The sequence below is a fragment of the Zingiber officinale genome, chromosome 9A, assembly GCF_018446385.1.
Source record: "Zingiber officinale cultivar Zhangliang chromosome 9A, Zo_v1.1, whole genome shotgun sequence".
NCBI classification, from domain to species: Eukaryota; Viridiplantae; Streptophyta; class Magnoliopsida; order Zingiberales; family Zingiberaceae; genus Zingiber; species Zingiber officinale.
Genome location: NC_056002.1, coordinates 1,517,614 through 1,544,422, shown reverse-complemented (window position 1 = coordinate 1,544,422; position 26,809 = coordinate 1,517,614). Strand labels below are relative to the sequence as shown.

The following is a 26,809-nucleotide window of genomic DNA, read 5'->3' as shown; positions in this document are numbered from 1 at the left end:
AAATTTGTTATTCATATCATGCTCGCAAGAGTCATGTCAAATTTGAAAGTATATCAAAAGTTTCACTAGACCATCTAAATGTGTTAGTCAACTTTTACTTATGATTGTGTTGAGAAAAGGAGACCTAAAAAGAACTTTGTGCTTCATCTCAAGCAGATAAAAATTTATTTAAGTGTTTTTTTTTTTAAATTTAGTGTTTATAAGTGATCAAGATTTAGAGATATGTTTTTTGTCATGTTAAATTTCTATAATTCATGGAGACATGTAAATATTATTAGGATCGAAGGAATTTAGATATCTCCATAATATTATGATATTATTTATTTTAGACCTAATTAAGCTCTTATAATTTTATTTTTGGACTTTACCAAAAATATCTCATACTAATAGAGATATCTTTCCCTTATAAGTTATGATCTTTCCTATGTATTTTAAATATGGAATTTGTTTTCAACCTTACGCCCCTCGATTTACCTAATCTACTAGGACTTCCTTGCTCCTCAGTTTAACTGACTTACTAGATCTTCTTACCCCTCAGTCCTCCAAACTTATTAGGATTTCCTTCCCCCTCGGTCCAACTGACTTACTAGATCCTCTTACCCCTCGATCTTCCTAACTTACTAGGACTTCATTGCCCCTTAGTCCAAATAACATACTAGGTCTTCTTTGCCTAGTTGCAACTAGGGCTTCTCTGACTGATGTATGGTTCTCTTAATCCAGACACAAGAGCTCTCACTTTCTTTGTTCGAAGTCATATTCTACTTACATGACTCGATTAGACCATAGCTCTTGTGGACAGTCAGTTAGATCTTCTGGCAGTCCGCACTCTGGTATTAATTATTAAGATCGAATGAATTTCGATATCTCTATAATGGTATGGTAATATCCACTTTAATTCTAAGCACTCATGATTTTTTTTAGATTTTACTTAAAAGATTTTATACCAATAAAATATCTTTCTCTTATAAATTTATGATCTTTTTAATATATTTTTAATATAAGATTTTATTTGTAACCTTCCAGTCCAATAAACATTAGTTTTAATTATTTTAAGGATCAAATATGATTCTTTCTCGTGTTTATAGTTAAAAGGAAGATGCAAATTTTCTCCTTTTTATTAAAAAAATAAATGTTAAATAAATCCCATAGAATGGAGTCCATAAGTATTAAAATTATTCTTAAATTCGGATTTTATGATAGGATCAACATAATTAATTTTTCATTAAAATAAGAGAAAACCTCCTCTCATTTTGTTGACATAATTATTCTTGAAATACATTTACTAATTAATGGCATCATTAATTTGAATTCATTACCCCCACCGTCCGTATTAGTGGCCATGGGCCCCGAAAAATTAATTAAAAAGAAAATAACAAGGAAAAATTGATGGCTAACGAATGCAAACACACACGCCACTTTAATTAAATTTCCAACCCACAAGATTGTCAAATCTCCATTAATTAATAATTTATTTATTTAACTATTCAATTATTTAAAAAGGTGTTTGTCCCTCTCTTCTTTAGCCATGCCTTACTATTTTAATCATTCATTCAACCAAATTTTTCTTTCACAAAATAGTACTCTATGTCCCACTCAAGGAATTTCCATATTCATGAAACGATGAATTTATTGCTGATTTATGTTTTGGACCTTTTTTTTTTTTTTTTTTTTTTTTTTTTTTTTTTACATTTTAACAAGCTTTCATCATCCTTAAATCTTAATACATTTGTAATGACCTCGTCATTTAAGATTTAAGCACTTGAAGACACGCGTGATGCCGTCTTAATCAACTCGATTAATTAGCCACGGATCGAATTACCATGGAAATATGAAGCAAATTAAACTCGATATAATATTTTATAAAGCAATATAAAAAAGTTTATTTTATCAAACGTAATGATAATAGTAATTATTAATTATCATCGCGTGTGAACTTTAATTACCACTTAATCCACGTAAACGCGTTTCACAACGAATGGACGGCAACGATCCATCAAGTTACCGCTTGTCCCGCACGACAATCCAACGAATGGACGGCCACGATGCTCGGCTTCTCCATCGCAGGCTGCTGCGACGGAACGGGGTCCAGCTTCTTTCCGTGTCGCAGAGGCTTCGGCAACGTACGGAACCCTTGTTTCATACCTGTCGTGGATTGGACTTGGTGGACAGGGCCTGTTGTCCCACTTGGACGCCGGGGACGGGTACGCCGGGAAGTGGGGAGGCCGTACGTGCAGAATATCAGGGTCGTTTGATTCCTGGTCGGGATTTGGGGTCGTTGCGCGCATCTCGAAGCGTGACGCGGAAGATTTGGTTCGTCTCATCGGATTCCTCACGCTTCTTTTACCCGCTTTGGCCGTACGCTTGGTCTGGAACCGTACACGTGGCAGAATGGGGGCGAGATCACCGTTGATATTGAAGGAAATATTTGTGTTTTCCTAACAAGTTTTAAAATTTTGTTGCCAGTTTTGTAGATTTTAGATAATAGCGGAGAAGGAGAAAGGGCCCTCACTCCCATGCCCGTGTCGTTCTCCCCTCCCTCTCTCTCTCTCTCTCCCTCGCGTCTTCCGACCTCTGCTCTGTTCTTCTCCCTTCCTTCATCCTCCGCCTCGCTGAAATCGTCGGCCAATCAGATCCAGTGGAAGCCGACGCTTGCTGAAGGGCCGACAGAGTGATCGATTGCGGCCACCTTTGCTTTGTCTCCTGATCGCCCTGATCTACTAACGGAATAGGAGTAGGAGAGGGCGCGTTGTTGATGGTCGTCCCGCCGGACGAGGTGGGGCGAGAATAGCTCCCCGATACATGGGAGCTTACGAACGTCCTGCTGACCTGGAGGCATGTACAGTTTTCCCCTCTCCTGTCCAAAATTGGGATTTTGAGCCTGCGGCGGGTGTTCGATCATGTTCCTTGGGGGCTTTAGGCCGTTCCTTTGTTGTCCGTGACTCAGATGTTCGTTTCTGTTCGGATTTGCTTTTCTCGGAAGCTGATGAGCTTTTTTTTTTTCTCGTTCGTTATTTTGTACCCCGATCGTAGCAATTGTTTGATTTGGTGCCTTGAACGGAATTTTTTGAACGGATTATAGGTTTCAAATTTTTCTTGGTTCACCGATGAGTAGGTACTTTTTTTTTTTGTGTTTTAACCACCCGACAAAACTTTGATTCGTATGCATGTTTTTGTTTGCTTTGTTCTATAATCTGGTGCACCATTGATCGTCTTGTTTTCAGATCGTAGCAGATTTATATTTTTGCAAAATTGCCGTAGGCATAGGAGGTTTTATTCTCCGTCGTCCAGTGGTGTGATTCTCCCTTTGGGTGCGGAAGATGTCAAGATATTTTTTAATTTTCGATGGCACCTGTCATAGTAAACAGTAATCTCATTCAAGAAGAAGAATCAAATCTTGAACATCAGAGAATGAGTTTTAACAGTCTTCTTGCTTTCATATCATCGTTTGTCTGCATTTAAACGATGCATCAGTTCGTCTGTTCTTGTTTGATACATACTCGTATCGTTTTTTTTCCTTCTTAAAATTATCCTTAAAATGTATTTTTTTTTCCCACAGACTCCTTGTTCAGGAACATGAGAATTAATTCCATTTGTTTGAATCACCATTAGTGGTCTCAACTTGCAAAAATTGAAGACCGAGATCCCAAGTATCGTTCTCAGTACTAATACTGAGATAAAAAAAAACGTTTCTTCGTATAGATTAAGCATAGAAAAAAATGATCAATTATATATGCTAATCTATTTGAAATTTGTTCATAATCTATCATTTGTTTAAAGAGACATTATATTTGATTTTATAAATTTGCAAGGCATTCACCTTAATATCATTAATCTTCTGTTTGGATGCGTGTTGAAAATGTGGCAGAAAAATTTTAAGGGTTGAAGAAAGCATAGAAGTTCAGAGGTGGTCAGAAAATTGTTTGTTTTGTTTAATTTAATCTACTATATGTCATCATAAAGTTTTCCTCCTTCGATGCCTCTGTCTCATCACCTGTTTTTTTTTTTTTGGTTCAAATTTACTAAAATTTCTAATGTTTTGTTTATCAACAGGACAGATTCACAGAACAAAGCAGGGTTATATTTTCTGGAGATATCATGGTGGAATCTGGGACATGCAATGTTTGCTCTGCTCCTTGCTCTTCTTGTATGCATCGGATGGCTGTATCATTTGACCCAAATGTTGACTGTGGATCTTCTGATAATAAATATATCAGGAAAGAAACAGATAGTTGTTCTTTCAATGATATCAAGCTAAGATCGTGTGATGATTTACAGACTGCAGCTAGTGAAACAAGCAACTTATTGAGTGGAAGTTCGAGCAATGATTCATATTCTGAAAATGCAGAAAGTAGAACAACATTAAGGAACCCTTCAGCATATGAGACTTCTGAAGATGTTGACATGCTCCCAGAGGTTTCAACTGTTGAAGAGGATGACAAATTTGTTACTAAAGATGTTCCGGTTGAGGGTCATGAAATGCCATGCAAGTCTAGTGGGGCTGCTATGCTGCATAGTGAATTGGACGGAGAGTATTGTATGCCAAGATGCCACAGAAATAGTGATTCATGCATGCCACGGACTAGAGATGGCAACACATTAGGTTTAGATCATAGTTTGAAACAGGCTAACAAAGATGCTCCTTGTAGCTCATCATCGACTTGTAAGTTTAACACTGAGGAAACTAAAATGGCAATTCAAGGTGAAGACACTTATGAATCTCGTGGTTATGGTATGGAAGGAGACCATGTTAGCTCAAGGATGCTGAGCATGTACCACAGAGAATTTCTTCACAAGAAAAGGCCCAGTCCACTTAATGTAGGCTTTTCTATTATGTCTGACCTCACAAAGAAGAATAGTCCACAAAAATTAAATTCAAATTCGCCTTGTCAAAGTAATCATACTTCTAGTCATAGTGTTGATGGTTGTAATGACACGGAATCAAATAAACCATCTCAGTTTCAGGGAGCATTTCATGAGTGCTTAATAGTTAAGGATGGATCACCGTGCCATAGATTGTTTTCTGTTGGTAGCAATCACGAACAAAATCTGATCTCATTTCCTGACAATAGAGCTGGTAAAGAAACAGATATCGGGAGCAGTTCATCTTTGGGAGAGTTCAAGAATGAAGACCCATGCTTGAAATCTGTTACTGGCCTCGGTGGATGCGAGTCCAGTCTGCATCAATCTGCAACGCAGCATCAGTCTGTTCTTCCTGGTCAAGCCTCTGAATCGGATAACATACTGTTTGATGTGAGTTTTATATTATTTGATTTTTCGTCAAGTTGTTTGCATATTATTTTGCTTCATTGAAGTTTCCAATTATATAAGAAAGAGCAGATGTTTATCAATGGACTGTTAATGGAGAATCTCTAGGTGTGTAGGCCATTAATTCTGTTTAAAATAGAAACATCAAGTGTCTTTATAGGTGATCCCAAATGATTCTTAATAGGGTTTAAGTGAATTTTTTTCTATGATAATACCACCAGTATACTTCTTTTTGGCAATGTGTGGTTAGTAAAGAAAACCAAAGTTTACAAGTGGTTAAAAAATATTATAGGATGCGATAGCTTGGTTTCAGTTAAGGCATTTGGTACCTGAGTTGAAAAAAAATCATGAAAGTTAATCTTGGCAAAGTATTATTAGGAAAACTATTCCTTGGAAAGATAAACTAAGGGGGCTGCTTGTTTAGAGGGTTTGATAAATGGGGAATGGGAAAGGAATGAAATATAGGTGCTTGATTTGAGGGTTTCATTTTTTCACAAGGGTTTCATTCCTTATTTGTTAGCAATCATTCATTCCCCACTAAAACCAGTGGTTTGAAACTCATTCCTTGAAAAAGCCTCCCATTACTTAAGTATTCTTCAAAACCATGGTTGGCATTCTAAAAAAAAATATGGATAAGGGTTAAATTATCAGTTCCAAAATTCTTAATTTGAGGTCTGATTTAGGACCATTTAATTAATCTTTCATAATAAAATTACATTTCGATGCTTACATGAGATATTAAGCACTCCGTAGGCAATTTAATCCTATCAAATTGCCTCATTTCACTTGAGTCATAATAACCAAGCATGGATCATGGCTGAATTGAAAGTTCAAATGTACCATAAACATTGTCTTTGGCTTTGTAAAGTTTTCCCTTAGATGCATTTCCTCTTGAACATCTGCTATTTGTTTATTGCATTCATTTTAATTTTGCAGAAATGTCTTTGACAAATAAAATTTGTTGTATGTATCTTTAGGACTAATTGGCAGAAGTTATTCAGTGTTATATATAGTCACTATAACAGAAACTTCAGAGCTTTTGTATCATTGAGGTGACTTCAACTTATTGTAAAGTGAAATCATTCTCTGGCTTGTATTTTCATAGAATTGCCTTGTTTTGTACTTTCATAGGTGATTAGCAGTTGGGCAAGAATTACATCACATATGACAACTAATGATAAGGCAGTGCAGTTTTACAATGTGGAGAACCTTTATACTATTGTTATTTTCAAAATAATATTAGCATAAATTTTTTTCCATTATCCTATTATTATTTAACAATAAAGGCCTTTTTTCTAAAAGTACCTTTTACATAGGGGAATATTTCAGGATAATATTTCTGTTTAATTCTCTAAAACTGTAAGAGAGAGAGACATTGTATTGTGGTCATGGGATACTGTTCGATAATAGGTGCCAAGCTAATGGCTTTAAGTTAAATCATGTTATCACCTTCACATCCGAAAGCATTTTGCTCTGCTTGTTCAGTTGTGACCCTGCACTAGTCCAATGACTTAAAAGAAAATTCAAACGAGCTCAACAGCTTTAGTCTGTTAAGTGTGAATTTTGGTAGATAATTTTTTCATTGCCCCCTTATCTATTATCCTAGCTATCTACCTACCTACCTACACAACAATTGGAGGCTCGGCCTTGTAGCAACTACAATGCCACTTGATAAATTTGCTTTAGTACAACTTGGGTTTGAGACACTATAACAACCACGTTTACAAGTGTAAGGATGTAAACATTGACTCTCCCTAGACCAACAGCCTCATGCATTTGTTCCACTCTTTATCTTACAAAGCCACTACCCTACCTGAGTGGATGTTCTGTATAAAAAATATACATTTGATCATTGATGTGTGCTAATCTTGCATACTCTTGAGTTAATAGGCTGGACAAGAGGTCAAGTTGTTATGATACTGAATCCATCCTTGATATAACCAAGGACCATTATATTATGTGCCCTTGACTACCTAATTTCTGATAGATCTTTGGTATTAGAGTGCCCTTGACTGCCTAATTTGGCATAATTCTGTTTAGAATAGTATTTTGATTATACTTTTCTAGGTTTCTGCTGAGGAGCTTTGACAAAGTGGATTTGTATCTCTCTTATTTTCCTTTTAGATTGTTCATTGTTGGAACTATCGTGTTCTCTCACTGTTTTTGCACAGGATGGGTGCTTATGGCCATTTATAGCGTTCATGTTGAGTTGTAGAAGGTCACTGCTTAAAAAGTGCGATCTACTCTTTTTGTATAACAAACAAAAATATTCCAAGGTTGAGTCGTGTGGAAACACAATTAGTTGGCATTGCCAAAATCTAGTTTCATTGTTGTGGTCTTAGCAGAGATCCCATTCTCTCTGTGCTATGACAACACAACTAGCAGGCAAGGTGCTAGCTTGCAACCCATACCTCTTTGTGTGGATTTAATTAATAGGAATCCCAATTAATCGGTACTAATATGGCTTGCTCTTGTCTATGCAGTTTTCAATTATAATTTCTTTCCCTCTTGTGCTGTTTTTCTGTTTGTTTTATGCGTTTAGGCATGGTCTAAAATTCTGGTACAGTCAAGCATCAGTAATGGATCTTAAACTCAATTCTTATCTTACTTGCTATAGTGAATAATCAAAACTACACTTCAGTCAGCATCTTTAGATGCTATGCTTAACAGGTAATTGATGTCAGTAAAGGAATAACATTCAAAATCTTGTGGATAATTTCTATTAGTTCTAGCCATATATTTGCTTGCCCTTGTGTATCGTGGTTACTTGTCCTTATTTAGTAAGCTGATATATAATATATTGTGAATGTCATGTAGGTAAAGGTATGTGATATATGTGGAGATGCTGGCCGTGAGGAGCTTCTCGCTACATGTAGTAGATGCGTTGATGGTGCAGAACATACGTAAGGAATTTCCATTGTTAATGGCATATTTTTCTTGTTAAATCTTCAACTAATCAGTTTTTATAATGTGGGTTAGTTACTGCATGCGAATTATGCTGACTAAAGTTCCTGAGGGAGATTGGCTATGTGAAGAGTGTCAGCTAAAGGAGGAAGTTGAAACAAAAGATCTGAACAGAGTTGAGACAGTTTGTGGAACACCAAATACACAATCCTTGAACAAGAAAATTCAAAATCTTGGGAGCTATGCAAATGCCGAGAATTCACAAAGGTTGTATGCTAAGTCAACTGATACTGAAACATGCGAGTTTAATAAAAGAGCATGCATACCCATTAAGGAAACGCAGAGTCCAATCCCAAGAAAGAGGCACATGCACCAAATGGATGTGGCCCCACCAGCTAGAAAGAAGATTGCTGGACAAAAGGATGAATATTTAAAGCCGGTCAGTCCTAGGACAGGTGCAGTTTTCTCACGGGAAAATTCATTCAAAAACTTGAATGTGGCAGAAGTAAAGCAGACTGGCGTGATTTCCTCTCCTAGACACCAGTCTTTAAATAATTCCCAGAATTTGTCTCGTTCACTTACATTGGATTCTCATGAAAATTCATTTAAAGGCGTTCATACTACTGAATTAAAGGGAGCCAACCTAACTTTATCTTCTAAAGGTTTGGCTACAAGCAATTCTCCAACCCTTACTCGTTCACTTACATTGGATTCTAAATCTGTCCAAAGAGAGCATTATTCTCCAAGGGGTAAGTTTTCATGTTTCAAATATTGTATTTATTTTCTCTACTACTTGATTAAGCACAACTGGTACCTTACAATTTGGACAGGGACTCTTTCAAGGCAAGTTTCTTTTAAGAAAAATGTTGAAGCCAAAGTAAAGAAATTGCCTGAAGCTGTCTCCCAAAAACTAACTAGAGAGTCTACATCAGGAAACACAAAAACAATGACACTAGTGAAAACATTGAGCAAATCTGCATCATTCAAGAGTGTGAGCTCAGACCATCTTAATGATGAACCAACGAAAGCTCAGACACTTAAATCACCTCAAGCTGAGAACCCCAAAATCTTCAAACAATTGAAAGAAAGAAATGTTATGGAGAGAGCGAGATCCACCGTTGTGGAAAGAAATGTTATAGAGAGAACTAGTTCCACCATTGTTGTTGATGATACAATTGTTGGTCCACCGCCAATCAAAAGAAAGCATATTCCAAAGATGGATTTGAAGATTGCACCACTTGACAGAGATTCAACTAATAAGTTTGAGACAACAAGCCTTACCAGTAGCAAAGGATCCAATACAGAAAATAAATTAGGTAAAGAGTCTTCTATTAGAGAACCTTATTTAGTGAACATATCTTTTAATTACCTGAGAATTTTTCCATTTAACATTGTAATAACTTATCTTGTTGACTTTTTTACTGCATAAAGGACTGAAGAAACCACTATCATTTAAAAGTAAAAGCGTTGTCAATGTTGACACTGGAAATAAAAAGGTTGTTGAATCTCAGAGAAGTGAAGATATTCATGGATCTTCCATAGCAGCTAGATCTTCCAAGAATGCGGGTGGAGTTGCAACAGGAAGGGAGTCACCTTCTGCAGGCTCCCACCAGGTTCCAACAGATGAGAAAACCAAAGATAGTTTTGGCAAGTCAAGACTTGCCATGTCAGGGGTGATTCATCAATCAGATCATGCCAAATTAAATGAAGCAAACCAGGATACTGACTCTTGCCAAAATGCCAGACTTCCCATGTCTTCAGCAAAACCTTCTGTTGATGTGAGTTCAGACAATAGGACAAGCAAGAGGGATGAGTGGAGAGATGCACCCAAAGCTACAATGTGTAGAACTGTAACAGATGAGAAAACCAAAGATAGTTTTGGCAAGTCAAGACTTGCCATGTCAGGGGTGATTCATCAATCAGATCATGCCAAATTAAATGAAGCAAACCAGGATACTGACTCTTGCCAAAATGCCAGACTTCCCATGTCTTCAGCAAAGCCTTCTGTTGATGTGAGTTCAGACAATAGGACAAGCAAGAGGGATGAGTGGAGAGATGCACCCAAAGCTACAATGTGTAGAACTGTCAATATCTCTGAGTCGAGATTGTGTAGCACAACCCATGCTACTGAGTCTATCCAAGTTGCATCTGAGAACCATCCTGCCGATGTGAGTTTGGAAGATGGGGCAAGAAAGAGGAATAAGTGGAGGGATGCCCTCCAAACTGTAATGCATAGCACAAAGAAGATTAGGCCTGTTGATATATCTGACTCTAGATTATTGAGGAAGAGTGCAGCTTGTGAAGGATCTTCCAGAAGTTCTTTGTCAAGTATATCTAAGAACAACTTGCCTATAAAAGAAGAACTTACAGGGAAAAGGATATTAGGTACCAATGATACTGACTATAGCAGAAAAAATAGTATAGACGATCAAGGCAAACACTTGGAGCCATCATTTGTTCGTCAAGTACAGGACCTAAATGCCAACCCTACTGCTTTTTATGAAGTGAATGGGAGCAATTTGACTCAATTTTTACCTGATCACTTGCCTTTACAGACAACTACTGTTAGATCACTTGCCATGCCAGAGCATGATTTTATATGGCAGTATGATACTTAACTCTCTGAATTTCTAAAATTAGATTTTAGTTAAGCTTATATCTTATCTTCTTTCCTTGGGTACCATTGCATCATTCTATGCTCATTTGTTAATTTTCTTATAGGGGTGTTTTTGAGATATTAAGAATTGGAAGAGTTCCTGAAATTATCGGTGGAATTCAAGCTCATTTGTCAAATTTTGCATCACCCAAGGTGCATGAAATATCATGCCAATTTCCTTACAAAATTCAGTTGGAGGAAGTTCCTCGGGTTAGTTTGTGGCCATTGCAGTTTCAAGAGACTGGTCCTAAAGAAAATAACATTGCTCTATATTTCTTCGCTAAAGATTCTGAGAGGTTTGAATGGTTGAAATGTTCTATTTACATTTGGAATGATAATATTTTCAAAAGATGATTTCTTGTTTATTTTTGCAGTTTTGAAAAAACTTACCAGAAGCTATTGGAGACTGCATTGAAAAATGATCTAGCCCTCAAAGGAAATGTCAATGAACTAGAGCTTCTTATATTTCCTTCAAGTATTCTACCTGAGAGTTCTCAGCGTAAGAAATCCATGCTCATATCAATACACCATTTGTCTTTTTGTTCAGTTTTGAGTTCTTTTTGACAAATGCCATCCTCTTTTTATCTACCTTTGTAAAGTTTGTTACAGTTAATTGCACAATGGTCCCTCAAGTATCACCTAGATTTCAATTAGGATTGCAAACATTCCTTTTGTTTAAACTTGATCATTCAACTTCAATCCTATTTGTTAGATTTACTTAATTGTTAATAACAGGTAGCTGTTGTGGTGGCTCAGCATCCACATTGTCATAATTACATTATATCTGCTATGAGATCACATTAGAATCCTTCATTGTGCTTATGAGGCATTAGTATAACTGTTGATTGATTATGACAACTGACATGGATGCTTAGTTAGCTACCACATCTCAATCACTGTTTTACTGTGTTAAGTAAATCTAGCAGGTTGACCTGAATGAAATAGTTTTGATAATTTTGTTATCAGATTGGAACAAAGATAGTTTGGCAACCTATTTGCTATCTGATAGAACATGCATATAATAATTCTATTAGGAATTTATCTCAACTATTTGATTTTCTGTATGCCTTTTAGGTTGGAATACATTATTTTTCCTTTGGGGTGTCTTCAGAGTAAGGAAATTGGACTCTTCAAATCCTCATACTGCTTTGCATGACAATCCTTGTGAATCAAAGATACCCAGCAAACCCCTTCAAGATATATCTTCTCAGGCATATGAAGTATCTGCCTTGCTGAAAAATGATTGCCATCAGAACCTACCGAAAGAACTTATTAGTAATAAATCCTGTGCTGATAGAAGAGTAAAGTTTGATTCTGTTGTGGACTTTCATGGTACTTCATCTACCAGCCTTGATAATGATAATCATGACGTCAAAGATTTTTGTGGCATTAGAAATTCATTATCCAAGGCATCTGTTGAGACGGAGAGCAATGAACTGCCAGATCACTTCGCATGCTACAGAACTGAACTGGTAGGTTTACTTTTCTTCCTTAATAGATGATTATAGTCATCTATATTTGCACATAAGATGTTTTTTTTATTGAATGACTACTCAATTGTGATAGTTATTAGCATCGCAAAAATATTAGTCATATACATGTAACCTTACACTCAGGGGTTGCGTTGCCTGAACTCATTTTGTCAGCAACATCAAGTTTTTTCAACTTCTCACTTTTTAGAACTCAACTCTTGTCGAGCTGTCTACATGTATACAGGTGGATTTGATTCTCTTCATTTCAATTGTGATTAGACCTTTATGAGGATATTCATACACAGACTTTCTTCAGTTCAATTGTGACTAGACCTTCATGACGCTATGAATACACAGACCATTTGGTTAATTTATCATATGTTTGTTGGGATGGGAAGGTTATATTTATTAGTTGAAGGAGGTGTATACACAGCTTCTGTTGTGACCATCAAGGTAACCTAGGCCACGATTCAGATGGTCAGCCTATATTTTGTACTCTACTGACTCGGACCACCCAATATAATTGGACCTAAATTGAGCAAACATTACATATTGGTAAATTAGATACTAGTTCAACCATTATATATTAGGGGTATGGATGATTACTGGCATCCGATGAATGCTAGATACTTGTCAGTATATAATATATGAATCTTTTACTTGGTTAAGATGTGGGATGGAGAATGGAATACGTCACCAGTCTGGTGACACATACCATTCTGTGTCTGGATCATCATTATACACATGTACTAAGGTGTAAAGATTTAGACGATGACCTCCAAGTACGTTTGCACATGTACGTTTGTACATTGTACTAAGGAACTCTGGATTGTACTGCTTAGTGTGTAAAAATCTATTAGCATGTGTTTATCATTTACATGATTCATATATACATATTCGGCCGTGTTGGCCCTGGGACGGGTTGGCGGGGACGCTAGGGGCGAGCGTATTCGTCTTTTTGCCACCATATATACATATTCGGCAATAGGTACCAGTTCCTCAATGAGTCATTAGATGTTATGAATTCTGGTACAATCCAGCGAGGATTCACAGAGCAGCACACAATGTATACGCTTTGTTTTTCTTGGTGATTCTGGTAGATACAGCTCGGCACCATTCGGGAGTCAGGACTATGCCTGGCTTTTGTACAGATTCAAACACTGGCTCTAAAATGTATTTCTGATAACCGTGACTGGTTTCACTAAGTTCTGTAGCAACTGATATTTTAAACATTGATCTTTAAATATGAATTCTACTGGCTGCAACATCTATTTGCATTGAACGATCGTTTACCTCTCGTGATTAACCTTGTTCTTGTTTTTATGGAAAGATACAATTACGAATGAGAGATTTCCCAATTGCTTGCAGGGAAACACTAATAACGAGGTCGATGTTGGAAAAATCACTCACGTTGATGCTGTTAGTGAACAGAAAAAACTTACCAGATCATTATCTGGATATTCAGTCCCTTCTGGTTTCCCACAAGGTGATTTTTCTTTACCAAATACTTGATGTGGTAATTTGTGTTATTATCCTTTCAATGCTGCTCCATGTTTCATTTATTTTCAAAAAAGCAGATGGTGATGAGAATCAAGAGATGAGGGAGAAGAAGAACCCGGTGAAAATAGAACCTCTGCCAGAAGAAAAAATAAAAGTTGATTGTCTGAGCTGGGATTCAAAGCCCAACATGAAGCGTGCCCGCTCTTGGTCAGAAACACTATATGGTGAAAGATCAGAGAGTATCGAAGCTTATGAATGGCAAGATGAAAAAGATGTCCCTATGGAAGAGGAACGAGAGCACAAACGGACAAAATTTGATGAGGAAGGCCCTATTTCTGCCGGTTATAGAGTAGATACAAACATGGGATATGGATTGTCATCTAATCTGCATCCATCTCTAACTAGCTACCTTGAAGAAAAGCAAAATGGCGGCGGTGTGAACTACAGCCATGCGATGACTGAGAGATCACAATGCACTGAAAGGTGTTTCTTTCCGGTGGACTCCTGCCCCAGTAGGAGCGAGTTGATGGAGAGCTTCAGATACTTCCTTCCCCCAGTTGATGAAAATACACCACAATCAAATGCTCCTGATCTCGAATTAGCTTTGGGTGGCAAGAAGCCTTCGTCCAAGAAGGAAACATTTCAGTCCTTGTCGCCATTGGTTTACGACCGAAAACTCGAAAAACTCTCAAGTTCTACTACGGCCGACCACGATGATGACGATTTGTCAGAATCCCTCTCGTTATCTCTTGCCTTTGCAGGCACGGAGAGAAAGAGAACAGGGAAGTCTGTTAAGAGACAAGATCCTCCGGGAGTCAACACTTCGCTGATTCTCTTCGGTGGCTTCAGTGGTCCTTAGACATCTACAACCATGCATGCCTTGTACACTATAGCCTAAAATGCTTGACATCAGAGCTTAGGGTAGCATCATCCAAACTTCAGCAATGTGTTCATAACCACCCACAACAACTTATCTCGACTTGTGAGCTTCTTTTCTTTTTTAGTTGTCGATTTCAAGAGTGAAAATGTCAACGGCTCTTTGTATATATAAGAGATAGAAGGCAGCAAATTTAGTGATGCACTAGTACTTTTGTCTACATACAACACTGTTACTTGCTATATATATATAGACTATAGTCGTCTGCTACGTGACGATGGGGATAATTTTGTACTCGTCTCTCTAGTAACACTTGATTCTAGCAGGCAACAACATTCACACTTGATTTTTGTTGGATTAGGATGGAAGATATTTTATTATAAATAACTTTTTACACGTATAATGGATTAGTATAGGGAAAATAATGAATAAAAAATAAGCGTAGAGCACCATAACTTTAATATGCTCTCTCGTATCTATCCACAGTAAAAAAAAAACAGACAGACTTACCTTTTATTTATATATATAAATTAATCCAACTAAGATTTTAATATTATAACGTGTAAAGGTAGAAAAATACATCGATTAATTAAATTTTACAACGTGTATAGCGATATAAAAATTTTAATTGTCTAGTTCAGTGTTAATAGTCTATATATGTTAAAATTAAATTGAAAAATAGAAATTGAAATCTGTTTATACAAGTGATTATATTAATAAAGAGGAATTTGCATCATGGGGTGGTGGCGCAGTTGGCTAGCGCGTAGGTCTCATAGCTGTTGAGTTATCCTGAGGTCGAGAGTTCGAGCCTCTCTCACCCCACTCCTACTATTTTTAATAATAAATTAAAAAACCTTTAATTTTAATGTTATCAATATCTTAAGCAACAAGGCAACCCGATTTAAAAAGAAGTATTATTACCAACATTCCTTTCGAGTTCTTCGTCAATCACTGTTCATGTTCATCCGATTGAAACTATTACCATGAATGATCTCATAAAGGAAGCATCGAATTGCTTCCCGTCAACCTTCCACCCGAGAAGGATCTCTTCAAAGGAACAGAGCTCATAGTACGCTGCTCGTGCGCCAATTCCATCGACATCGACCGCCTCATGACTCCGAACTCCTCGCCTCCGACCAATATCGCCGCCGCCTCGCCGTCGGCAACGACCGGTTCAACAGGCGGCGGCGATTCCGGCTTCGGAGTCACCGGCAAGGCGTTGGCCCGGCAAAGGGGGCAATTGGCGCGCGCCTTCAGCCACGCGTCGATGCAGCGCAGGTGGAAGGCGTGGCCGCACACGGGGAGCAACCGGAGCCGCTCCGCCTCCCGGAACTCCCCCAGGCACACCGAGCAATCGGCGGCGCCGACGATTCCGTCGCCGGAACCGTAAACGCGGACCGAGAGTTTGGCGATCGAGGCGTCGTCGAGTCCATCTGACTCCGAAAAATCCCATCTTTCTTCGCGCCAGCGATCGTCGTAGAACTCTTGGCCGCTGCCCCCGCCGGAGCGCCGCCACGGGGAGTCCAAAGTGCCGCAGTACTTCTTCACGATGGTGTAGTAGTAGCTGATCAGCAGAAACGCGCCGACGAGGACGGGGATGACCGCGACGACGAGCGGCGGGAAATTCCTTCCGCCGCCGACGTCACTGAAGAGTTCGAGAGAAGGAGGAGGTTCCTTCGTTTTGCCCAGAGGCGACCCAAGTGGGACTTCCCTCGACGCCATTGTCGTCGCCGATAGGAAGAGCAAGAACATAGAAGCTCCGTTAATGGCGGATATGGCGGCAAATTGATGAATTGTCGGTATCAAATTTCACCTCGTTTTATACTCTTCTTCGAAATTGACTACAAAATATTCGCATTCGCTTGATCAACTCATGCAAATGTTGCTTTTTCCGGTGAAGAACGGGAAGAATCTCAATTGGCAAGCAGGGGAATTGAAAGAAAGGAGAAGGAGAATCTCTTGTTTGCATGCTTAATTTGATTTGCTCTTCTTCCTATTTTATAATCCTTTATTATTATTATTATGTTTTTTTTAAAAAAAAATAAGAATTAAAACATATATGCAAACAACAACATTTAATAGCAGCCAAAGTTTGTTGCTCGCTCAAATAAATAAATAAAAATATGAATATTATCAAAATATGATGTAATGAGATATCAATCAATACATGACGTACGTTAATCAAAATAATGCATTTTCTAATCCTCAAATGGCACTTTGAAATTACTCGACTTTAAGGGAAGGAATTGAAGTTTCATTTTAGACCATTTGTTTGACAGAAAACAACAAATAATAATCATAATAAAACTAAAAATTAAGACAAAAGCATAAGTCAAATATATTTACATAGAGATATAAATTAGTATCTTGAAGTACTTAGATATCCATCATTAACAAATTAACTGTCAGTATCAAATAATCAAGTTAATTTATTATTTTGCTATATAAAACAATACACCATTAATTATATATGAAAAGAAGTAGTTAGTAGTTGTAGTGTGAGGCGACCCCTTTAATTGTTCATTAACAAGACAATCTTTTATTTTTAACTCAGCAGATATCCAAATATATACGTATTTTAAAAATTTTATTATATATCCATTTATTTCTTAGAAATGTTTTTTTTGGTAAAAATAAAATGGACATCCCAAATTATATAAATTATCATCAGAAGGCTTCTTTTTAAAAAAATAAAATAAAAGGAACTTCATTTTTCAAGAATTTATAAATAGCTTCTTTTTAGTTATCAAAATATGTAATATTAATACAATAATACTATAATATTGTTGTAACTATTTTGATCGATTTAAACATAATTTTAATGATTTATATAATTTGAGATTATTATTATTATTATTTTAAATGATAGGTTTTAATCAAATTTTTTGTTGACTTTTATTCGGGCAACAAATAATTAAATGATTTAGTTGAGTATGGGCATCACCTTATTCATTTCGAGGCATTGCTGGCAGTCGATGAGGACACATAACTTTTTTCGAATTATAAAATTCCAATAATCAATTAGGAAAAGATATTAATTGCATGATTTTACATGGCTTCCAATTTGTATGATCACATGCTTTTGACTTTTAAATTTTATTAGCAATTTCATTATTTTCTTTTTAATTCATTTTCGAGACTTGCGAAATTAATTTAGTTTTCTAAATTGATTGTGGGCCGGAGGAATTGGACCGGATTGACCGGTTCGAGTCGTAAATTGATTCGATTATGTGATGACTGATGGTAGTAAAAATATAGAATCCGTTACTCCAACGGGTCCTATATGTAAATTGATTCGATTATGTGATGACTGATGGTAGTAAAAATATAGAATCCGTTACTCCAACGGGTCCTATATGATCGGTTTCACGATCATCTGTGAAGAGATATTTTATAATAATAACTCTAATCCGTACTAGTTAATTCAATCTTGTCCGGGGGCATACGATGACTGATGATGGTTGGGAAGGCAACATCCGATGCAGTTAAGGCGTACACATCTCTGTTTATTAATTTCAAAACAGGAGAATTCTACTTCTCTTCTTCTATCGGTAGAATAGAAATCCAAGAGACAATAAACATAATTATTAGGAGCATTGCTTATTAATTATTTACTAATTATTTGATTAGATGACCCTATAAATATACGACCACCTCAATTGGCTATTGCCTCCGGTACAGTTGTTTGCTTTAGGATGTTCTGCGGGTTCAGAATACCGCTCTGGGGCTGCTGCCGGACTGCGGATGACTGGGAATTCGGCCCGGCCCATCCCCGCATCGGCGACAGCCCGGGAACTCCGCCGGAGAAGGAAAAAGGAGGCGGTGGAATCGGGGACAAAGTCCATCGGTATCGGTGGCGGCAGATCGAATCGCTGACGGGGAAGTTCGCCGCCGACGCAGTGGTCGGCGAAGGCGGCTCCAGCACCGTGTACCTTGCCCGCCTCCCGGACGCTTCGCTCGCGGCCGTCAAGCTCCACCGACCGAGCGAGCGCTTCCACCGAGCCTTCCGCCAGGAGCTCGACGTCCTCCTCCGGCTACGCCACCCTCACATCGTACGCCTCCTCGGATACTGCGACGACCGTGGTTGGGCTCGGAATCGTGTTCGTATTCGTCCTTTTCCATCCCTCCCAAATCTAGCCCTAATTTCTTGGCCCCGCGCGATTGCAGAGGAAGAAGGTGTCTTGGTGTTGGAGTACGAACCGAATGGCTCCCTCCACGAGAAGCTACACGGAGGAGGCGGGACGGCACTGCCGTGGGCGAGGCGCATGGCTGTGGCGCACCAAGTGGCAAGAGCGCTGGAGTACCTGCACGACGGGTGTGACCCCACGGTGATACACGGCGACGTGAAGGCCGCGAACGTGCTCCTCGACGGCGGGATGGAGGCGAAGCTTTGCGACTTCGGGTCGGCGCGGGCGGGGTTCTCAGCGGCGGTGGCGCCGCCGCGGTCCGGACGGGCGATGGCGGTGGGGTCGCCCGGGTACATCGACCCATACTACTTGCGGACGGGGATGGTCTCGAAGAAGAGCGATGTCTACAGCTTCGGGGTGCTGCTCCTGGAGATAGTAACTGGGGAGGAGGCATTCGATGGCCAGCGGGAGCTGCGACTGACGGCCGCGATGGCGGCGGCACTGCGATCGCCAGGGGAGCGGGCGGCGAAGGTGGTGGACGCGAGGCTGGGAGAGGAGTACGACGCCGGGGAGGCCGCGGCCGCTCTGACAGTCGCCGCAATGTGCGTCGGAGACAACCCCGGGCTCCGCCCGTCGATGACGGAGGTAGTGAAGATGCTGCGAGAGACGGCCGCGGCTTCCGTCGCGCCGCCAGTCGCAGTGATGCCGGCGAAGGCCAAAGATGGCAGATGATCGGCGTGGATTTTATTCTATTTTATCTTTCTGGAAAAAAAAAAAGGAAAACTATTATTTTTCTTCTTTTTGCACGCGATTAAAAAATTATCGACGCATTTAATATATTTTGTACATATTTAAACTATCAATGTCTTTTTGCAGGCGAAATAGAACAAGTGTGTTTAAAATATGTTTTAATTTAAAAAGAAAAATATAGTAGGCAAGTAAACAACGATTTTCCCGTCGCTATTTGATTGCAATCTCGTATCTCTCTCTTGTCTTCGAAATCGACATTTGAATGCAAACCGGACCGCTCTAGCCATTGGAGAACCAAACCGATCCGATCTAATGTCACTTCGGTTCAATTTTTGGTTTTGTCGGGCCATAACCAATTAAAAAGTATGTTTGACTTTTGTCGAAACATTGAAGCAAATTGAGCCGGGGAACCGAAGGCTAAACCAATCCGGCGGTTCAAAATGCAACGACGAAAACCGGTCTAAACAGATGGCGCGTCGCATCGCGTGACTGCACGCTGACTCATGAATTAGCATACCCGTCGAGCCACGTGTCGTCGCTACATTAGAAACTGAGAAATGCAATAAAATCTCAATTTTATGAATTGGACCGTTTGTTTGATAAAGAAGGGAGAACCGACTTGATATTTGAAGTTTCTTCTCACATTTTTTTTTTCAAAAAAAAAAAATTATATAAATCCAACTTTAATAATTTAAAGTCGGATCGAATTGGATTTTTATTCACATTATTTTCAAGAGAAAGAAATAGATTAGTGCAATTATTATTAGTGAGAAATGTGGTGGAATGATTTGGGACAGTTCAACGGAAGAATAATTGATTAACATGAATTAGAGGATGATGAGGATGAATATTATTATTGTTGTTAACTTTATGCTAAAGCCTTGAAAGCCAACTCCTTTTCTTTGCTCGCCAACTGTGATTGTCTCTTAATTTGCAAGGAAAATAATTTGTTACTAAAAACATTTTAAAAAAATAAATCATTGACTATTGATTGTCTATGTTTGTATTTATTTGTCTTGTCTAACCAAATAACCAACATGTATCATCTATAGTAAGATTAACCTATTATCTCGACTAACCAACTTAGGATCAATTCGTTTCAACAAATTAATTAATTGCAATCTGATCATCTGTGAAGTGTTAATTAATTGCAATCTGCTCCCTACTTGCATCCATTTTGCAGTGCAAATTAAACATTATTTTTTCAGAGTTCTGCGAACTAAAAATTGGCCTCAAAATGGATTATTAAATATGATGAACAGCAAGTTGAGATCATCATGATGAGCAGTCATAGAAGACAAACATCAACTTGTGGCACCACATTTGCTCAGCACTAAGCAAATTAAGTGGAAAGTTGATGGTTCAGTACTGTCTTTTTCTTGCTTCAATTCTCCATCATGGTGCTACAATGATTTAATTAGAGGCTTTCAAAATAAATTTTAATTATTACGACAGAGAAATTAGTTTTAGAGGCTTGCTGATATAAGGATTATGGATAAGATGAAAAGGATTAATTTTATTTGATTTGAATTTGAAGTTGGCCATATTGATGCAAACAAGGTTAATACATAGACTGCATGAATTTACTTTCTAGTCCAAAATTTTTGACGTTAATTCAAGGGTCAAGGTTACAAAGAACTTCTTGTGCAAAGCAAAAGTCAGCCCGAAAGCAAATAAAAGCATCCAACAATTCCTGAAGCTTTTAGCTGCCTCTCTTTAGCCGCAGCATCAACTTCAAAGGATCATCCGTAATAAAGTAAAGTAGAAGGGGGGAGATTAAACATTCAGGGAAAAATAAATACTTCAAGTGGGATTGTTCCTACCTCGTCGCGGTCAACTTCGACCAGAAGCCCTTGAGCTCGCCGGCACCCTCCGGCATTCCCACGGCTGGTGTCCGTCGGTGACAATGTCCCAGTCGACACCAATGACGTGTAGCAACTGTACCGAAGTCTATGTTATTTACCATAATTAGCACAAAATTACATTGATATGTCTGAGATCACCGACGGATGAGCCCCGGTGAGCCATTAAATGTTGACTTGATCGTTGAGCATGGTAGAAGGTTGAATGCTGGGAGACCTCGCCAAGCTGGGAATAGAGACAAAGGAAGAGGGAGTGTTAGAAAAAAAAAATCAGGGGTACCTGACTCAACCACTCTAGTACTCTAACTTAACGGATGAGAAAGATAACTAGTAATAGATGAAGAGAATGATAGTTGTAAAGATAAGTAGACGAGAGAGAAAAGATAATGATCCGGTGGTAAGAAAGGAGGGCTCGTTTGGATGATGGTTAATGACCCGCGGCGGTCGCAGTCAAAGTCAACCTACTTAAGTGATCGGCTCGGACAGCGCCTGAGTTGGCGCTTTGACAGCTCGACCGTTATGCCGAGCTTCCAACGCTCACAAGCTAAGCAGGACTCCTTTTTGTTCAGAGGACCGCGTCAGCCGCCCTCGGTCGAGTGGACTACTTGCTCGGCTCAACCGTGATGCATGCCCAGCGAACGACCAGGTGACTGACGGGCCGAGCGCCCCTTCCGCTCGGCCTCGTTGATACCGACAAAAATAACATCTGGCCATATCTTCCTCGAGACAAGCGCCACCGACAGACGGCATGGTCGGCGGCCGGACCGGACAGAGAATTGTACGGTGGAAGCTTCCACTGTCACGTCAGGGATATGCTCGGACAATTGAGGTATGGCGCCAAGCGCACTTTTCTAACACGATCATTTCTAGGTATGCTTTGAGAAGCGTGCATGCATTGGAAAACGTGCATGCACCCCCTGGGAGCCTTATATAAGGGCCTCCAACCTTCGACGGAGGTATGCATTCTCATCTACTGTAACTACAGTCTTCATTCTCGTTACTCCGCTTTGATCTCTTCTCGCCGGAGCTGACTTGAGCGTCGGAGGGTCGTCGCCGGGAACCCCTTCCCGGCTCGGTTTTGTGCTTGCAGGTTCTCATCGGAGGCTCACGCTAGTCGGAGGTTCATACATCGTCAACGAGAGCGCCACGTCCCCAACGTCTGTCGACTCAGCACCCGGACAGGATCAAATTGGCGCTGTCTGTGGGAACGCACCTGGATCCGGATCCGAGACGATGGAAGAAACTGGACATACACCGTGACGCTCTCCCCAGAAGAGCTCGACGCGCTCATCTCGGCTCGAGCAGCGAAGATAGTGGAGCAGCAACAAAAGGCTCACGCCGAGCGGCCGGCACAGCAGACCACCTCAGTGTCAGGTGGCCGAGCGGCACTAGAAGATCGACCGGAGCAATTTTCTACGTGGGCGCAGAATAGAGGGCAGACCGGCACACTTGGAGAGGCACCCGCTGCCCCTATTCCATTCCATCGGGCCCTGTTCCAGACTCCGTCCGAGCTGACCCAAGCCAACCAAGGATCATCCGATGAAGCGCCCGTGCGGGATGCTAGGTAGGGGAAGCCACCTCGAACCGAGTCAGCCCCCGAGCGGATTAATCGCAGTTCTCAGAGGCGGTGCTACAAGACCTGCTCCCGAAGCATTACACTCCTCTAGCGATCGGAGAGTACAATGGTACAACCGACCCGGACGACCACCTTGGTAAGTTCAACAACGCCGCTACTCTCCATCAATACACCGACGGAGTCAAGTGCAGGGTTTTCCTCACCACCCTGTTCGGCTCCGCACAACGTTGGTTTCGGAGATTGTCGGACGGATCGATTCGAAGTTTCAAGGATTTCCGGATAGTCTTCCTCCACCATTTTGCGAGCAGCAGGCGCTACCAAAAGACCAGCGTCAGTTTGTTCTCCATGAAGCAAGGGGCCAGAGAGACTCTCCGAGCTTACATCCAGCGATTCAATCAGGTCGCTTTGGATATTCCCGCAGTCTCATCCGAGACCATGATGCACGCCTTCACCCAGGAGCTGATGGATGGCGACTTCTTCCGCTCGCTCATCAGGAAACCGCCGCGTGACTATGACCATATGCTGAAAAAGGCGAGCGAATACATCAACGTGGAGGAGGTGCAAGCGACCCGTAAAAAGGAAACACCGGCAGAGTCAGTAGCGTCTGCCGAACAGAGGCCTCAAACCATTCATCAACAACCCAGAGGACCCCGGGTCGAGGGGATGAGGCCGCATCAGGAATCAAGGCCGCACGCTGTCCAACACGTGGTAGCCGAACGACCTAAGCCGAAAGGAAAGGTATGAATTCCCATGTTTTGTTCAATTCATCAGTCGGCAACCCACAACACCCGCTATTGTCAGAGTCTCGCCCCAGTCACTAAGCCAATGAGCTATCGCCGCCGATCACCTTCGCCTGACCGGCGGCATAATCATCAAAATATCGGACGGCGAGAAGCCAGACAACCACCCGAGCAGTGACACCCACACCAACCAAGAAGCAACCCTCGAGCCTCCCATGAGCAAGTCAGACCGTCTGCTCGGGGGGAAAAAAATAGAAGCAACATCGCTGGGGGGGGGGGGGGGGAATCAACATCATCGCTGGTGGGCCAACCAGCGGTGACTCCAACCGAGCTCGCAAGTCGTACGCCCGACGACTGGAGATCCATGCTGTGGGATGCAGCCAGGAGAAGGTGAGCAGGCCCGAGATCAACTTCGGCCTTGGCGACCTCGAGGGAGTTGAAGTGTCTCACGACGACACACTCATCATCCGAGCGGTAATAACAAACTATACTATTCATCACATCTTTATTGACACACGGAGCTCGGTCAACATCATCTTCAAGAAGGTGTTCGATCAACTTCATATCGATAGGGGCTGAGCTGCTGCCTATGACCCCTGTTCGGGTTCACTGGTAACGAGGTTCAGCCGGTCGACCAGATGAAATTGGCTATTTCGCTCGGTGAAGAGCCGCTCAGAAGGACGTGGACCACTAACTTCATCGTTGTGGACGCACACTCGGCGTACAATGTCATTTTGGGCTGACCAGCCCTCACTGAATTCCGGGTTGTCGTCTCGACATTCTATCAGAAGATCAAGTTCCCTGTCGAAGACTAAGTGGGAGAGGTCAAAGGCGATCAGTTGGCAGCACGGCGCTGCTATGTGGAGATGGTCCGAGCCAAGTCGAGGTCCACCCGAAGGCCCCCCGAATCGAGGTAAATACTATAACTGAAAGACCTCCCCCCTTAGTTTATGAAGAAAAAGAAGAAGTACAGATCCGGAATGGCCGACCGGAGGCCGCCACCTTCGTTTCATCAGACCTAGAAGCGGGCCCGAAGGAGGAGCTGATCAGGTGCCTACAGCGCAACAACGACGTCTTCGCGTGGTCAACACACGAGCTACCAGGCATCTCGCTGAGAGTCGCGCAGCACGAGCTCTATGTCCGGTCGGACACTCGTCCCGTCAAGTAGAAGAAGCAGGACTTTAGTGCCGAGCAGAACGTCATCATCCGAGCGGAAGTCGAGAAACTCATGGAGGCCGGCCACATACGAGAGGTGCAGTTCCCAAGCTGGCTAGCGAATGTGGTGCTGGTCTCCAAATCGGGTAATAAGTGGAGGGTCTGCATCGACTTCCAGGATTTGAATAGGGCGTGCCCAAAAGACTCTTACCCTCTGCCTTGAATTGACCAGATGGTAAACTCAAACCGCTGGATGGTAGACCAGGGTTACCACCAAGTGCCGCTCGCCCAAGAAGACCAGGAGAAAGTGAGTTTCATTACAGCAGACGACACCTATTGCTACAACGTAATGTCGTTCGGACTAAAGAACGCTGGTGCCACATACCAGCGGCTCATGAACAAAGTGTTCCGGAAGCAGATCGAGCGAAACCTGGAGGTATATTGATCCTGTCCGAGTCGCTGAATCGACGGACGCTGGGCACGTGACGCTCTCCTCTATCTCCGACCAGCTGCACCGACCTCCGGCGAACCTGCACAGAAGTCGGGCCGGGGAGGGGTCCCCGGCGACGACCCTCCGACGCTCAAGTCAGGCAAGCAGACAGCAGATATGAGGCTCCAACATGCGAGAGACAGCGTACCTCCGGCGAAGGGTGAGGACCCTTATATAGGGCTGTGAAGAGGCATGTGCACTCATACCGAGGTGCACACGTGTTCTGTGTCATACCTTAGTATGGGCTTGTCAGATGAGCTTGCCTGACCCCTTACTGCTACAGTCCGAGCACGTGCTACAGTCCGAGCACGTCTCTGATGGGACAATGAGCCCATGCCCTAAGATCCTGCGTATCGCCTGCTGTCAGAGGATGTTTCTGTCCTTGTCTCCATGCCGAGCGTCCGACCGGTCGGCGGTTTCCTCACGTCCGACCGGTCGGATGTGCTGATCCGCTCGGGAGATTCCTGGTCGCGTGCTCGGGACTGTTCGCAGTGTTGATACTTTATTCCTTAGGCCGAGCGGGCCATCCGCTCGGTACTACTATACTGTTCATCATGAGCGTCGGAACCCCGACTCCCCGCCGGGGTGTATCGCTTTCGCTCGGAAGCTTCAGCCGGTCGTCACCATCATAATCAGCTCGGCCAAGCTTCTGGTTGGCCTTTTACCTTTCGACCTCCACGTGGCGTTGACTCTGCTAAATGGGGCCCCCCATTCTTACTTCCGGATCACTTGCGTTCCCTTCAAGTCTAGTCGAAGGAGGCAGTGAGTCCGACTGACTGGACTATGTGTCCGAGGGGGCGGTCGCCGCCTTTCAGTCGCTTATAATATCCCTGGGGCCGTTCGGCCCTCCTGCCAAATCCAGCCGCTCGGCTCTTAGTCATGGTTGTCTTGTCGCTCAACGTGGATGTTTGCTTGTCTAAATCTTCTCGAAAATCACGCAAATCCTCTTCATTAAGGCGAAGCGTGCGCGGTATGGGCGCATTAATTGTGCTTGGTGACAGAGCGCCACGTGTCGACCATTGTGTGGCGGCGGCGTCACTTACGATGGGACGCCCCCGTTTAAAATGGACGGCCCGATGGCGTCCTTGTCTGTCGTGACCTGGATCGGACGGCGGAGGCCGACTGATCCCGGCTGTATAAAGCCTCAGTTCTCCTCCTCTGCCGCACGCTCGCTCGTGCTTTCTCCTTCTGCCTCCTCTGCCGCTGCAGCCTCCGGCGATCCAGTTCCACTTTCTGGCTGCTACCTTCTCCCCGGTGATCTTTTCCGCCTATTTCCTTCTCAGTGAGTCTTCTTCCTTCACTTACTGGGTTTTCCCTGCTCATTTCGCCTCTTTCGTTCCCATTCCTTCGATTTCTTGCTATCCTTTTACCTCTCCAAGATGGCAAGCTCCTCTGAACCCACCACCAACGTTCACGGTCCCTGGTATGTGACCAT

The 26,809-nt window shown here is 41.7% G+C and overlaps 3 protein-coding genes and 1 non-coding gene across 7 annotated transcripts; 3 read left to right on the top strand and 1 right to left on the bottom strand.

Annotated features, from left to right (window-relative positions):
- The first annotated feature begins 2,493 nt into the window (after positions 1 to 2,493).
- LOC122020010 lies at positions 2,494 to 14,894 on the top strand. 4 transcript variants are annotated; one of them, XM_042577702.1, is made up of 12 exons: positions 2,494 to 2,832; positions 4,051 to 5,250; positions 8,083 to 8,168; positions 8,245 to 8,918; positions 9,000 to 9,485; positions 9,601 to 9,792; positions 10,027 to 10,774; positions 10,891 to 11,121; positions 11,200 to 11,324; positions 11,900 to 12,297; positions 13,666 to 13,783; positions 13,875 to 14,894. In XM_042577702.1, the coding sequence occupies exons 1-12, from the start codon at positions 2,800 to 2,802 to the stop codon at positions 14,654 to 14,656; spliced, it is 5,073 nt and encodes a 1,690-aa protein (XP_042433636.1). In that variant the 5' UTR covers positions 2,494 to 2,799; the 3' UTR covers positions 14,657 to 14,894. The 4 variants fall into 4 exon arrangements, with proteins under 4 accessions (XP_042433636.1, XP_042433634.1, XP_042433632.1 ...); XM_042577700.1 differs by having other exon boundaries at positions 4,056 to 5,250; positions 9,601 to 10,774; XM_042577698.1 differs by having other exon boundaries at positions 9,601 to 10,774.
- Positions 14,895 to 15,411: 517 nt separating this feature from the next.
- On the top strand, positions 15,412 to 15,496 carry TRNAM-CAU. The gene is given in 2 exon segments: positions 15,412 to 15,449; positions 15,461 to 15,496. It is a non-coding gene; the product is annotated as a tRNA-Met (tRNA).
- Positions 15,497 to 15,667: 171 nt separating this feature from the next.
- LOC122021461 (E3 ubiquitin-protein ligase Os04g0590900-like) lies at positions 15,668 to 16,396 on the bottom strand. Its single transcript, XM_042579580.1, has one exon. It carries the CDS (start codon positions 16,394 to 16,396, stop codon positions 15,668 to 15,670), a length of 729 nt encoding a protein of 242 aa, XP_042435514.1.
- Positions 16,397 to 18,348: 1,952 nt separating this feature from the next.
- LOC122018733 (salt tolerance receptor-like cytoplasmic kinase 1) lies at positions 18,349 to 19,649 on the top strand. Its single transcript, XM_042576130.1, has 2 exons — positions 18,349 to 18,757; positions 18,842 to 19,649. Exons 1-2 carry the CDS (start codon positions 18,370 to 18,372, stop codon positions 19,531 to 19,533), a joined length of 1,080 nt encoding a protein of 359 aa, XP_042432064.1. The 5' UTR covers positions 18,349 to 18,369; the 3' UTR covers positions 19,534 to 19,649.
- The last annotated feature ends 7,160 nt before the right edge of the window (positions 19,650 to 26,809 follow it).